The following is a 14915-nucleotide window of genomic DNA, read 5'->3' as shown; positions in this document are numbered from 1 at the left end:
TATAAGCCACCATGCACTAAGCTATAAACCATGGTTTCTAAACCCCAGCACCTGGGTTACACCTAAGCTTTGTGAAAAATACATCATAGCCTATCATCCTATCTGAAACAGGCCTGATAAGACTGGTGCAGTCTTATTGTAGGCCCTGCTTTGCATTCCGGATTTGACCTCTAAAGAAAGCTATTAAATCAGGAAATTTATGTTGGCTATCCCTATTAACATACCTCAGAGTAACAAAGCTCTGGGGTATGTTAACATCTCTATCCCTGATATACATGCCTAGAATGTGGAGAGCCATTCATTCATTTCTTCTGCATAAATACTTCAAATCTCTCCTCACCTTTTAAGTCAGTCTCCTGCTGTAAGAAAAACACTAGGAACTCATGGTATCATCAATGTTTCAGGTACCAAGAAAGACAGTATTGAGTTTGGCTCCTAACCAAGGTTCGCAACAAGACATTACAGGATGGAGGTATTTAAAACTTGTCGCTATCTACCCTGCTTCTACCTTCCCTGTTTTAAGGGGCTCCCCAAAAGGAATTCAGCCAAATTATGGTCATGTACAGCAAATGGAGAAGACAGAACTTTCCTGGAGGCTGAACACTTTTAATTCCACCTGAGTCATCAAGAAGAGTATCGATCAGGAAATCACAAAGCAATTTAGCTAAGTCCAAGCCTGTTCTCTAAGGCCACTTGGCACACAGTAGTGTTTTCTCTTCGTGGGCTTTGCAGATTTGGTTTTCATTAGTTCTTCTCGTTTCTGTTCTTACTGGCAAGCAAAAAGCAGAAGCATTCTCCCATTTATTTCCCCAGGCACTGAGCTGTATTGTAAACTGGGGGGGGGGGGTGTTGTGTCTAATAAAGCCCTTTAAGAAACCCCATCTGTATGATACCCAGGACACCACTGGAGCAGGATCTTGTATTTCTTCAGGTACTCCCTTGCCATTTGCTTGAAGAAATAAAAATCAATGTAACCTTCCTGGAGCAATTCAGAGGTTAAGACGCACAACTCAATGTTCCTTCATAGTCGTAGTTATGAAGCGCTTAGGGTAAGACTGCCCTCTGGTGAACAATGCCAATACAGCCATATCTTGTCCAACCTGGCAACAAGCAAAACAACTTTCTAGTCCCCTTCATGGTTTAACTACCAGCCCAAGGTAAATTGAATACTTTCAAAATCAGTATAACATGATGGGGGTATTATTGATATATGAACTGTCCACTTAAGGGAAGTCTATTCGGTTCATAGCCCAGCCTACAAGGGTTAACTATAGTGCTAACAATGTCCTATATTCAGGAAATTGAAGGGACATTCAGGTTTTCTGTGAGAGGAGAACCATGTGGGTGGCATTGTCTTACTTTGCTCTTAAGCCCACCTAGTAACTCAAGAATGAAAGTGACAAGTGGCTCTGTCATTAAAAACAAATGGGACATCTTCTAAGTCTGCCCACCTGCCCAGATCTATGAAGCTGAGGAGGGCAGGAGTCATCGCAAAACACTCTGCTATGACTGAACTCATTTGTTTCTGAGAAGCTCTCAGAAGCCGAACTCATGTTCAGCCTCTTCATGCTGTGGGACTCTGGAGGAAAAGGAAAAAGCAGACGGCTTGAGAAGCATATGAAGCACAAACTCTTAGCAAGCCATTTAGACTTCTCCCCCAGCAGGAAACAAGACTTCTTTCTCCTAATGAATGAGCCCATCAGCCTTGCATTATTCCCCAGTGCCCAGGTTTATGAGCGCATTAACCTCAAGAGCATACTGAACATGGAATCAACTTCTCGAATCTCCACTAGCAGTTAACAGAAGAAGCTGGAACTACTAATGGAAGAGATGCTCCCATCTTGGCACAAAACCCACAGATTTAACAAAGTTCGGAGACTCCATCCTTGAAAAAGGAAAACAGCCTTTCAGAAAAGCCAGTGTGAAGTGAGTCAAGAGGAAGGCCAAGAAGTTCCACCGACGCTCTTTCCTCTGGATAGCCGAGCGGTGGCAACATGCTCCAACGTGTGCCAGGAACTGAGAGAGAGCGAGATACAATGAGACTCTGCTGGCATCTGAGGCAGGTCTGTAGCTGAAATCTGGTCGCAGAAAGCATTTGGCTTGGAAGGTTTAAGAGTCACCTTTTAATCCCATTTAAGTTACAAAAAAAGAGGAGTGTGCACGCTACAAAATAACCTTGATATGGGAACATTAACCAGTTAACAGCTTCCATTCTGTGCAGAAAACCCTGCTCCAGTACGGCTGGGCAATGCCAGCAGGGAGGCCTCCTATACCCCAGGCATGCTGGGATTCCGAGATTCAATGCAGGGATACCCCGCAGGGAGTGGAGTTAAGATGCAGCAATCAATTCTGGCTTTGGTTTGACTCTGATGGGCGATTTTTCTGTGGAGAAGGAAAAAGACATACAAAGAGGAAGGAGTTATTGGTTTTGAAGGGTTTTAAGAGCCTATAAATCCTAAGCAGCGGTTTCTGCAATCCTGTCACTGACCCACACCCGGAACAACTTTTTCAGGAATTCAGACATAGGCTCTTTTTTGCCTCCTGCTCCTACAAACACTCCCTCCAATGTGAATGGTGAATTCCTCTCTGTTCTTCCAGAATGATCAGATATGTGTGCTGTGCCATTACATTCTTCAGGAGCTGCATTAATACCAGCTTTTTCAAGGTTAACTAACAAACGAGGCACAATGCTTGCTCAAATACAAACCTCCCCATTCCTTGCGCCAATCTTTCTGGAGAAGCTGTGCTTAATTATGAGTGCACTCTTCGATTCTGGCCTCAGCAGATAAATCATATTCTCCCAGTGGGCACCTAATGTTTTTTAAAAGAGAGCTACTGTGACAAGGCACAGACCCTCATAGAAGAACATGCCAATCAACTGGCCTATATTGTGCTACTATTAATCATACTGTGAATGCAGAATGTAAGCGGCTGTAGCACAAGCAGAGCAATGTTGTGGTTGTTTTGAAAAGCTTATTCTTCCGTCCACTTTCGCTGAAAGCTTTCTTCTGATTCTGAGCTCTCCTCCCAGGTCTAACCCGTTTAAGGGAAGGATTAGTCAAACCGTGGAAAGGTTTATGTAATAAAACTCTGCAAAGAAAAGCCAGATCTTGCTGCTTGCTGGAAGAGCTATATATTTACATATGATATTCTATAGTTGGGTGTCTCTTAAATATTTGTTATTTATCATATTTATATACGGCATGCCCTCAGCAAAGCCAGCCTACGATACATTCCGCAAATAAGTACTAAAGACAAAATATACAAAATTATATTAAAACATTTTGTAAAATCCTAAAAAAAAAATAATCATACAGTTTCCCACACCCCCCCCACCCCCATAACAAAACAATGTGAAATCAACATTAAAGACAACAGATCAAAATGCACACTCTGGGGCAGCGTTTCTCAACCTTGACAATTTTAAGGTATGTGGACTTCAACTCCCAGAATTCCACAGCCAGCACTGCTGGCTGTGGAATTCTGGGAGTTGAAGTCCACATGCCTTAAAATTGTCAAGGCTGAGAAACACTGCGGTCTGGGGAAAGATGAAAGTGCAAAAACAGATTCCAATTCCCTCCGTTTCCTCATCCGCTCCAAAAATGCCAGAAAAGGGGAGCAGCAAAACCGTCAGGGAAAGGGAGCTTCATAGCACTGGAGCCTTCACCAACATCACGGATTCCAAATAAGTCTCTTCCCAGAGTAGCAAGTACAAAGGGTCTTTATCTGAAGGAGGCAACTCAGAGCTTACAATATACAGGGGACGGTGGGATTCAAGCCTTTCAGAATCGACTATCAAGCACCTTGAATCCGATTCAAAAATTTGTTGGCGGGCAGCTTAGCCGGAATGTGTCACATGCACCTGTTTAAGATATATCTGACAGAGATATGACCACTGCAATTTGAATCTGACAACATTTCCAGTTCGCCTCCGTAGCACCTTCACACTGGGCATGTTGTAACAGTCCACTTGATAAGTAAGCAAAGCAAAAATAATATGACCTCTCCAGGAAAGGTTTGAACTAGTAAACTATATACAGGTTAGGAAAATGCTCTAGGCCACTTCATTGATCTGTGCATTCAAGGATGGCCCAAGGTCCAAGAGCCTGTCCAACAAACTGTAGATTTACTCCTTCAGGAGGGAAAAAAAAACTAATCGAGGGAGAGTCCCTCCCAATCACCAACCACTAAGCCGTCTGGCTTGTCCAGATTCAGTTGTAATCTATTGCATTTAGGCAGACTACAATCTGGTCCAAGCAAAACCAATTCTAAATACACGTGCTTTCAATCTATGTTTGAGAGCACCAGGTTCTGGGCATGGTTGTTACAATTAACTTGCTAAAAAACCTGAAAACTGGTTTGAGAGTGTGCATGTGATAGTTTGACATCTTGTACTATAGATTCAGTTTGCAAGAGATGCTTCAGAATACGCAGGAGTGCAAATATGGCATCTGTTTATGACTTATTTAAGCAGCTGTGTTGTTTTCCAGGATCATACAATGGCAACTAGTGCAGAGAAGCCTTCCCCTGTTGCTACATGATCCTGAAATCAGATGTGGCTGCTTTAATGAGTCATAGATTAACACTACATTTGCATTGCAAATAAAATCCAAGACAGCATAAAGGCCCTACTTTTCTGTTCTCATCCTTTTTGCACAACTCTTGCTTCCAACTTTCATTCTCTACAAATTCATTACAGCACCACTCATTTTACATTTCAGTGTTTGCTTTCAGAAAAAAAGACAAGTTGAACAAAAAACAGGAGCCAGATGTTTAAGATACAGATTAGAAGTAACTTTATTTTTTTAATTGGAGATTCTAGATTTAGACTCTTGTAGCAATTCAAAATTAGGGAAGAGATAAGAAAACAGTTAACAGTTTCTAGATAAATAATTACTTTTAAAAGTTTATGCTCTATGCTTGAAAAGGGAGAAGCACTTGAGCAGGGGTCTTCAAACTTGGCTCTTTTATGACCTGTGGACCTCAACTCCCAGAATTCCTCAGCCAGGCACACTGGCTGAGGAATTCTGGGAGTTGAAGTCCACAAGTCATAAAAGTAGTGAAAAATAACCTCTTATGATGTCTGTTTCCCAATGTAGTATAAAGATTAAGGTGACTATGGGCTGTGGTGACACTCTCATATTAGAAGGGTTGCTAACAGGAGAAAATCAATAGATCTCCATGCTGCTCCTTTGAGTTTCCAGAGGAAATATGGAATGTAACAATAAAGTAGGTTAAGAGCTACAGCTAGTGCAAAAAAGTATAAAATAGGTTAAGAGCTACAGCTAGTGCAAAAAAGTAGTTCAGAGGCTGAGATTCCAAAGAGTAGAAGGCCCAGGACCAAATTAAATCTAATATAAATGGAAAACTCACTCATTTTTTAGCCTTCCCCTTTGTCAATACTGGGCTAATACACCATACCTACTTTCAAGGTAATTTACAAACAATTACCAGCAAGCAATACAAACATAAGACTACAAACTCGGAAGCTCTGCACTGAATATAATAACTGGCTGGGGCCTGAACACAGAGTGATCTTTGATACAAGCTGTTATAAATGGCCCTAGAGCCGTTTGTGAATGTTCTGTAGATTTCATGCCTGTTCTTGAATGAAGTATTTATTAGCCATAGCCAAGATCAAAAGCCCTTTTGCACACAACAACAATGTCAAAAGGAGAGGATAAACTCCAAACAGATAATACTACCTGAAATCCTTTCTGGGAGAGGCTCTGAGGGAACCTCTGGAAGATCAATCTGTTCCTGGAAGGGGGAAAAAAAAAGGGGTTCCTGTGAAACATATTCCACAGACAGGAAACAACTTTATATTACTGTAGAACTTTTAAATGCACAGGAAATAACTACGTTGTCATCTGTCTGCCACTTCTAAAGCTTTGAGCCTGTATTATTTACATAACACCTCCAGCACTTTGATGGGTAATGCTGATTAATTTGGTTAGGGGAAGCTATGGATTCTTCAATGAATAAAGCTCAATTCACAAGGACTGCATGGGGATGAACATGGGAGTTTTCTTGACAACAATGCAGCAATGGTTAGCCATTGTCTTTTTTTCACACCAAGTTCATAGTTCTTGGACTTCCTGGTCAATACTATTCAATTTTTTTCTAAATTTCCCACAGCTGGTTGGTTGTTGATTACACTGCCACAAAGTGTGGGACAAGCAGAAACGTTTTAGAAAATACTGTGGATTGCTCAAATTTAATAGTTATGGGTTCATAATAATTCTAATCAGATACATAGCCATCATTTTCTGTCAAGTAACAATGTATGGTCCCTGAGATACTACCCCTTCCTTTATCCCTGAAACTGCTTGTAGACACCACAATAGAAGAACTACAGGAACTTCCTAACTTGTAAGAAGGAATAACCAGAAGATTACTAAGGCACTATTTGTTCCCTTCTTTCTTGCTCACAGTAAGAAGAAAGGATATAAAGTGAACTCTAATTTGTATTTTCTGCAAATCACTTATTTCTCTTCTAGTGTGGGCCTGGTAAATACAGAGACACAAAGCCAATTTAAAAGATATGCAGTCATGTCAAGGATTACCCAAAGAATAAAATAATAGTAATAAATATACTAATACCACAAGATTATCTACTTGAATTTTCTTGAACTAAGTTCTATCAGCAACCAATAAAAATGCTTATAATTCTGGGTTAAAGTTCATTATTTATGGTAATAAAGACTGATGGAAATATGTTATCAGCTTTAAAGACTGCACTTATTTTGCTGTTACTATGGCAAACTTCTTCTTTGGTCAGTTAAAACATGTAAAGAAGAATCAGAATTGAAACAGCACCTAATCTTAAGAGGGACCACACTTTTTCTAGGTCTTGCTTTTGAATTTTGAATTGCTTCTGAATGTATGAAAATAATTACAATCCCCAATATCTTCCCTAATCTTTTCCCAATATCTTCCCAGTTCATGTTAATATATAATTGCATCATTATTATCCTAACAACTAGGATTTTCTACCCTGAATTTTATTTACTGGAGTGAGATATTTATTGGCCTTCTCTCTACACAAGATCATAATAAGTTATTTTTGTTAATATTAGCTGCTGTTTCCCATCTATTTCTAACATGAATACAAAATGCAATACTCATATAAATGCATACCTATTGTGGAAATAAAGCTTAATTAACTCAGAGTGAAGGACCAATTTTCTAAGAAGGGAATTATGTGGTTGGAAGAGTGTCCTAATTTTTGGGAAAATCAATGAATAAAAGGAAAATATCTATCCTTCTATTTAAAGTGTACCTTGAAGGATCAAGATGAATCCTTTGAAGATTCAGAAGGTTAATACAAATGATATAGGTCATATACAAATGACTTGTAACAGTTCATTTGGTGACCGTTCTAAGCTACAGCAGCACTGAAAAAAATGACTTATGAACATTTTTCACACTTGTGACTGTTGCAGCATCCCCATGGATCTGTAATCAAAATTCAGATGCTTGACAACTGACTCCTATTTATGACAATTGCAGTATTTGGGGGTCATGTGATCACCTTTTGTGGTCTTCTGACAAGCAAAGTCAATGGGGAAGCCAAATTCGCTTAACAGCTGTGGTTCTAACTTAACAACTGCAGTAGTTCACTTAACAACTGTGGCAAGCAAGATTGTAACAAAGGGCAAAATTCTCTTAACTGCCTCGTTTAGCAACAGGAATTTTGGGCTCAACTGTGGTCCTAAGTCAAAGGACCACCTGTAATCTGATTATTTTGGAAGAAAATGCTGCTTTCTCATAAAACAGTGGTTCTCAACCTGTGGGTCGGGACCCCATTTGGGGTCGAACGACCATTTCACGGGGGTCGCCAAACAAGGCTGTCCGCCATTTTTTCCCCCTTTTCTTTGGCCACGCCCCTGGCACCCAGTGATGTATAAGTGGTTGGGGGTCACCACAACATGGGGAACTGTATTATGGGGTCGCGGCATTAGAAAGGTTGAGAACCACTGTCATAAAAGATGCCATTTCAAAATAAACTCCTGAACTAATTCTCTGACTTGGCAATTGGTGCTTACCTGAGTGATGGCATCTAATTCAGCTAAAATAGCATCTTCATCCTCCGTAGTGAGGCTTCCAGACAAAATCTCATCTATTTGCTGTAAAGAAAAAAGGCAGATGAACACCATGCTGTTAACAGATCTCCAAGATTTCAGTTCCATCACTGACATCAAAAAAATATGAACAATTGTCATCTATTTGTTTCAGTCTCAGCTTCAATACTCAGGACGAATTCAATACTGTACACGTTTCCAGGTTAATGTGGCAAGGTTCTTTATGCTACATGTAAACAAGTAGCCATCCAAGGGAGTGAAATGGTGGAATGCAAGTAATAAAGAGAGAGTGCCTTTGCACCAAGTGTAGAGATAGGGGCCAGGTAGAGGTCGTGAGCAGCAAACTGCCCTTCCAACGCCTGCATGCCTCTTCTCTCTACATGATCTCATCCCTACACATCACCATGGCAATGTGGGAAACTACCCCAGGCTGGTACAATGACCTCACCTGCCTAATATCAGCTAGCTTACACCAACAGGATGTGGCAGCAAACTGCTCCCTGTTTTGGGCCTCCTGGCTTTCCATTCTTAAGGATTGGTAAGGAGTTTAACCAATGAAATGCTATTGCTACGCTATTACCATGTTAAACTTTTGCTGCTTGGAAAACTGTATAAAAGAATAAACACTGCGAAGGTGGTCAGCCATATTTGCACCCTGCAATGACTGAGCACTGATTACTATACCAAGCACTACAGGATGGACCATGCAAGCCATACATACCCTCTGGTACTCTACAGCCTCCTGGGTTTCATCCATGATTCTTTCCACCTCTTCTATTGACATAACCTATAAGAGAACACCATAATTTTACATGAACAAGATGACTGTCAGTGGGTTGCAATTTAAGAGAGGGCAGGCATGCAGCTCCAGTCATACTTACCTGGTGCATTCTATTTAAACATTCATTGCCAATTTTGAGACCCTCAATCACTTTCATCTCAATCTGTGTGAATTCAATATCGTGCACCTGTCAGAGAGAAGACAAGGATCACAGACTGCCATGTTCTATCCATAAGGGTTAAGGAAAGCAACCTGAAGATGTTTGAAGAGTTCTAGCGAACAGAAGGCAGCCTATGGCAGCCAGTTTCACTGGTGGACAGTTTGTACACTTGGATGGTCGATAGCAGTGGTTCTTAACCTTTTTGAACGAATCGCCCCCTTGAGCCGATGAGGAAGTTGTCATCGCCCCCCTCCCCCAACATAACCTCTGAATCACAACATAGGAAATAATTTTTCAATTTATGCAAACACTTTTTTTGTTTTCTTTAAAATTGTCATCAGGACATATCAATGCAAATAATTTATTTCCAGTCTTTTTCCCATATCTCCCATATTCTGGCTAATGGCGCGCTACTGTATGGATAGAGGCTGCTGCGCAACGCACATGAAGATAAGCGATGCGTATTCACATATGTACAGCGTTCTGTACTGAAGCTGGCTGGAGGAACATTTGAAAACACAATTCAATCCACTAAGAGCGAGTGATCTGATGTTTTTGTACGACAGATATACAGCCATTCACTGTACGAAAAAGTCTCAAAAGTGTCCCTCAAACTTCTCGCTCCTTCGCCCCCATATCATCCCCTTTTCGTTCCTTCGCCCCGTGTCACCCCTTTTCGTTCCATCGCCCCCCTGAAAAATGAAATCGCCCCCTGGGGGGCGATATCGCCCAGGTTAAGAACCACTGGTCTATAGCAGTGGTTCTCAACCTATGGGTCGCGACCCCATTTGGGGTTGATCGACCATTTCACGGGGGTCGCCAAGCAAGGCTGTCCGCCATTTTTTTCCCCTTTTCTGGCGGGTGCCTTACCTCCCTTGGGCTGGGCCAGCTGGTGGCCCAGCCGGTGGTCGGTCTGCTCCGTCTCTGCCGTTTGCCAGCTACGCCTCGGCCGGCACAGGGGGCGGCACCACGCATGCGCGGCGCTCCCGGGCAGGGAAAATCCTCAACTTACGACCGGTTGGGTAGTCCTCGACTTACGACCGGTTTAGTGCTCAACTTACGACTGGTTTAGTCCTCAATTTACGACCGGTTGGGGGTCGCAGCATTAAAAAGGTTGAGAACCACTGGTCTATAGCAAAAATGGGCGATTAATTTTCCCAACGAGCCACATCAGGAACTGGGATTGTTGTGGAGGACCAAACCAATAGGGCTATGAAGATGTGTAGCCATGGAAGCATGGACATACTTAAATTGAAAAACAAAACAAAACCCTGTGGGCCAGACAGTGACAGCCAAAGCACTGGATGTGTAAAATGCCCACATCTGGTCTACAGAATCCATGGACAGTACAGCACCAAGCAAAATAAGTAGCATTTCCTTAGTAAATGAGAATCTTGCTATGACAGCAATAAAAGCAGGAGAAATCTAAGTTATATAATTTCTCTGTATGAATCCATGTCTACCGAATTACTAGGGTTACAAGTTGTTCAAATTAATTTCTGATGCCTCTATCTCTCCTCTTTTCTTGCAAAAAGGCACAAAACACGTGAACGTATATAGTATCAACCTTCCTTAAAATGCAAGGACATTACAGTTGTGACAAGTTTGATAAGAGGCTGGATGAGCAACAAAAAAAGATGGAATGAGGGACAGTTCAGTCAACATTATGTGACCATTAAAGCAACTAATGCTGTTCAAAGTTATCATTCTATTTCAAGACAAGCAATATATACTTGTGCCCAGAGCAGGGGTACCATGTATACTTGCAGATAAGCTGAGAATTTTAGGTATCAAAATACACCTCCAAAATTGTGTTTAGCTTACCTGTGAACCACAGCTCAGATTTTTTAAAGATATTACGGCTCAACTACACAAACAGCAGTCAAATACTTAGAGTATCTTGGTTAAAAATCTGCTTAAAAATTCCAGGGTTGGCTTATCTGAGGGTGACCTATTTTTCACGTGTTTCGAATAAATTTTGAAGGTCAGCTTATCTGTGAGTATATACAGTCCTCCTAAAGGAAGTTTAAACCACAGCATTCCCCCATAAGAGCCAATGTGAATCCTGAGTTAAAGAAATCCTCTTATATTAAAAGTAAATTAAACTAAACTCAGAAGCTTACATGTACGCCACACTTCAGAAATCCTGAAAATCAAGTGACCAGATGCAATTCAGAAACCCAATCCCACATACCATGCGTTCTAAATTGCTAATTTGGTTTTCAGTTTTGTCTAACAATTGCTCTTCGTAACGCTTCTTCTTCAGCAGAAGCTTGGCTTTCCTAGAAGGAGAAAAAAAGGAGTGGATGAAAAAGCAAGTCTAGAAAAAATATTATACCATTTTCGTTTGAGCTCAATAAAAAAAAATCTTGTATTTCAGGATTTGATAACTTGACACGTTAACTAAAAATCTCTGGGGAAAAAAAACATACAGGTCAGTTACAGAACTAGTCTGAATTATTGCCTCTTGTCAAGCAAGTCTTATTTTTCATCATTATAGCCAACAAAACTGATATACTTATCCCCTAGATATCTTTTTAACCTTTTAAAATATTTTAAAAGCGTGTGGCCATTCTGTCAACGCACTACAGTGATTAAATTGCACTGGCTGCCAAGCTGTTTCCAGGTAATATATTTTTTTAATTATTTACATTTACTATGAAAAAATAAAAAATTAGAAAGATAAAGCCTCAGAAAATAGCAGAAAAACACCATAGCTTCAATCACCTCCCCCAACACCCAATCCTCAAATGGCCAAATGATTGCAAGCAGAAAAACTATTATACAATACAATCTCTCCTAAAGATAAAGTTTTTCATTAAATTTTGGAACTTAAGGGCATCTACTGAAAAGGCTGCAACCAAAGGGATTGTTGGGACACACCAAACAACAGTCTCCACTATACACAGCAGATAACTAGAAAGCATAGGAGAGCATGTTTCAGCTGAAACACCAATGGGAATCATTTGGCTAAAGCTGTATTGAAATATAGTACTACATATAATGATAGAGAAAGCCAGTTTAGTGTAGTGTTTAAGGTGTCAGGCTAGAAGCAGGACACCATGAGTTCAAGTCCCGCCTTAGCCATGAAAGCTGCCTGGGTGCCTTTGGGCTAGTCACTCTCCCTCCCAATCCACCTCACAGGATTGTTATTGTGGGGAAAATAGGAGGAGGAAAGTATATTTGAATATGTTTGCCACCTTAAATTATTTGTAAAAATAATAAAGGTGGGATACAAATAAATGTAAATAAATAACAGTAAGCTCAAGCTCTATCCAGGAGTGACTTACTCTTTCTTGCCATCTCTGAGTAGTTGACGAGCCACAGTCCTCTCCCGCTCCAGCTGTAGAAAAATCTTTTTCTGATATTGCTTTAATTTGTCTCGTTGCTGTTTTAGTTGCTGGAGAAGAAAACAAACAGATCACTAGAAGAAATCTTTTCTTCCTTAAGTAGATATACTTGTGAACCCAGCACTCTTGATTTCCAACCTACTGTGCTGAAAAATACTGGAAAGTTAAAACTGAATTTGAAAATTAAGCTGTGCAAAATTAAAGTCAAGGCATTGCTACTGGTTCATTGTTATAAGTCATATATTAAAAATACTAAAAAAAATAATGGTGAGAGTTATTGCCATCCCCTGGCATTCACACATTTCTGAATTTAAAGTCATAAGGGTGCCTTATTAGAAATAGTAAGTTGAAGTATCATTCAGAACAATTCTTTATGTTACTATTCATTCACTAATAAAAAAATTGATCCTCCAGAAGATACTGTTACACCACAGTTCCTTTCATATATGGCCACTGAAGATAACAGGTTCCCTCTTCTGGCTAATAAGATTTTTTTTTATTAAAAAAGTATTTGATTTTATTCCAACATTTCTTTCCATTCTGTATACAGTTGTAATATCTTCAGTTAAATTACACCCAACAATGGTGATCTACTTAAATTCTAATGTAATAAATACAAATAAATGGCAATTTTAATATGGAAATATGGAGGAACCAAAAGTGAAAGTGGCTCCCAATTTCCCTGTTGACAGATTCAACACAGTAAGTAAATCTGCACTGAAAGCTGTTGATTTATATATAAATAGACTCCTCATAAAGTAATGAAGGAACTCTGAAGTGTTATGAAACATTCTGATAATGTAATCACTGTAAGGCACTTAGATTTTCTTGTTAAATGGAGAACTGTGATTCATGGCACAGCATATACATTAAGTGTAAAAATGTTCCAGGTCTAATCCCGGTAGGATTGGAAAATATTTCTGCTGAAAAGTTTCACTAAATGACAACAAGAGTCTCACTGTAAGAAACAATACAAAGCTATATAAATGCACTGGCTTGGGATGATACAAATTCGATTTCCTGCATATGTTTAGTGGACATTAAGTAACTATATGAAAAGATTCCAGATTAAGAAATTGGAATATGCATTTATCCATTTCTACAACCTGTAGATTTTCTCCATTCTACGTATTATGTCCTTTTTTCAAAATATTCTTCACTTTCTGACAGTTAAGCTGCTTTCCAACTTATCTCATGTTATTGAAATAGTAGCATCTTGTGCTTTTTAACATTCAAGACATTCAGAAAAACTCTATAACACATCCAAAGTATGACATCAGTTCCAACTTCAAAAGGACTCAGCAACCTCAGGATATTTTTAAAATCATCTAAAAGGCTGTCATAGCTTTGCAATGTAGGATTTGAGTCAAAACACTTGGGCTTAAGCAAGACTTCAAACCAGGATTCCCAAATCCAGACAGCATACAATGTCAGGGGAACTTCCACCCATCTATCAGCCATTGGCGTATGGCTGTGTTCCCACCTAGGGCCTAGGGCCAAAAGTGCAATCACATTCAGCTTGTTAGTCCATACTATTTTATACAAAGACACACTATTATTTTATACAACAAACTGTTGGTTGACGTGTTCTGCCTTATTGCACTGACACACCAAAGAAAGAAAAATAAAGGAGAATATTTGTAACTCACACTGAAATGAGGGGTCCTTGGTGCTGTCTGAGCTTGGTTGTTTCCTTGCAGGCGTTTCATTACTCAAACTAGGAAGCTCCATCGGTGCTAGATGATGATGATGATACCTAGTTTGGATAATGAAACCGTCTGCAAGGAAACAACCAAGGACCAGACAGCACCAAGGACCCCTCAAAAGAAAAAAAAAGGCATCTTGACCCCAGAGGTGGTGCGCCCGCATTTATGCATGCATGCATGCACACGCGCGCGCGCACACACATACTTTTTAAAAGGGGGGGGGGAGAGGAAAAAAAAGTAGAAAAGGACGGCGAGGAAGTCAGTGGATGAAGTCGCCGTCTCCGTAAAGGAGAACAAAAGTCGCTTCCTTTTCCGCCTTGCTAGTTATGCCCCGGAGGAAAGGCAGCCCTGCTGGATCTGATGCGAGAGACGCCCCCTGAACCTCCAGCGCACGGCCGCAGCCTGCCATTCCCGCAACTCCCTCCCCTGTCCCCGCTCTCACCAGCACAGCCTTATCTTGCTCGGTAACGCGGGTCTGCCGCTTGCGACCGAACAGATTCCCCATCGCCCCGGCCCCGCCCGCGCGGCCTGGCCTACATCGGCCCCACCCGTTCCTTACTTCAGTACGGAGGCCACCGAGGCTCTATTCTGGTAGAACGAGACCCGCTAGACTGGGAGCGAAATTGACGGCGGACTCACGTCGCAGACTTAAGAAAATACAGAGGAAGACTCGCCACCTTTTTTTTGGATAGCACACTTCCGGGACAAGTTATGATTTTACTGGCACACCGAGGTAGGATTCAACTTTCGATTCTCTAAGAATCTCTCTCCCGCCTTTTGGGGAGGAAGTGACGTATCCCGTGCACTTTTACCGTATATAGGGGAGTAGCTTCG

General features: G+C 40.8%; 1 protein-coding gene across 1 annotated transcript; it reads right to left on the bottom strand.

The window, feature by feature from the left end:
* Window positions 1-585: 585 nt before the first annotated feature.
* Window positions 586-14650, bottom strand: CHMP6 (charged multivesicular body protein 6). Its single transcript, XM_039346156.1, has 8 exons — window positions 14524-14650; window positions 12316-12425; window positions 11220-11307; window positions 8966-9052; window positions 8806-8871; window positions 8049-8129; window positions 5706-5760; window positions 586-2382 (listed from the first exon to the last, which is right to left on the bottom strand). Exons 1-8 carry the CDS (start codon window positions 14584-14586, stop codon window positions 2330-2332), a joined length of 603 nt encoding a protein of 200 aa, XP_039202090.1. The 5' UTR covers window positions 14587-14650; the 3' UTR covers window positions 586-2329.
* Between the last annotated feature and the right edge of the window lie 265 nt (window positions 14651-14915).

Source organism: Crotalus tigris, unplaced genomic scaffold (assembly GCF_016545835.1).
Source record: "Crotalus tigris isolate CLP2741 ecotype Arizona unplaced genomic scaffold, ASM1654583v1 scf7180000017551.9496454, whole genome shotgun sequence".
NCBI classification, from domain to species: Eukaryota; Metazoa; Chordata; class Lepidosauria; order Squamata; family Viperidae; genus Crotalus; species Crotalus tigris.
The sequence above is the reverse complement of the archived record's forward strand: the minus strand, read 5'-3'. Positions and strand labels throughout refer to the sequence as shown.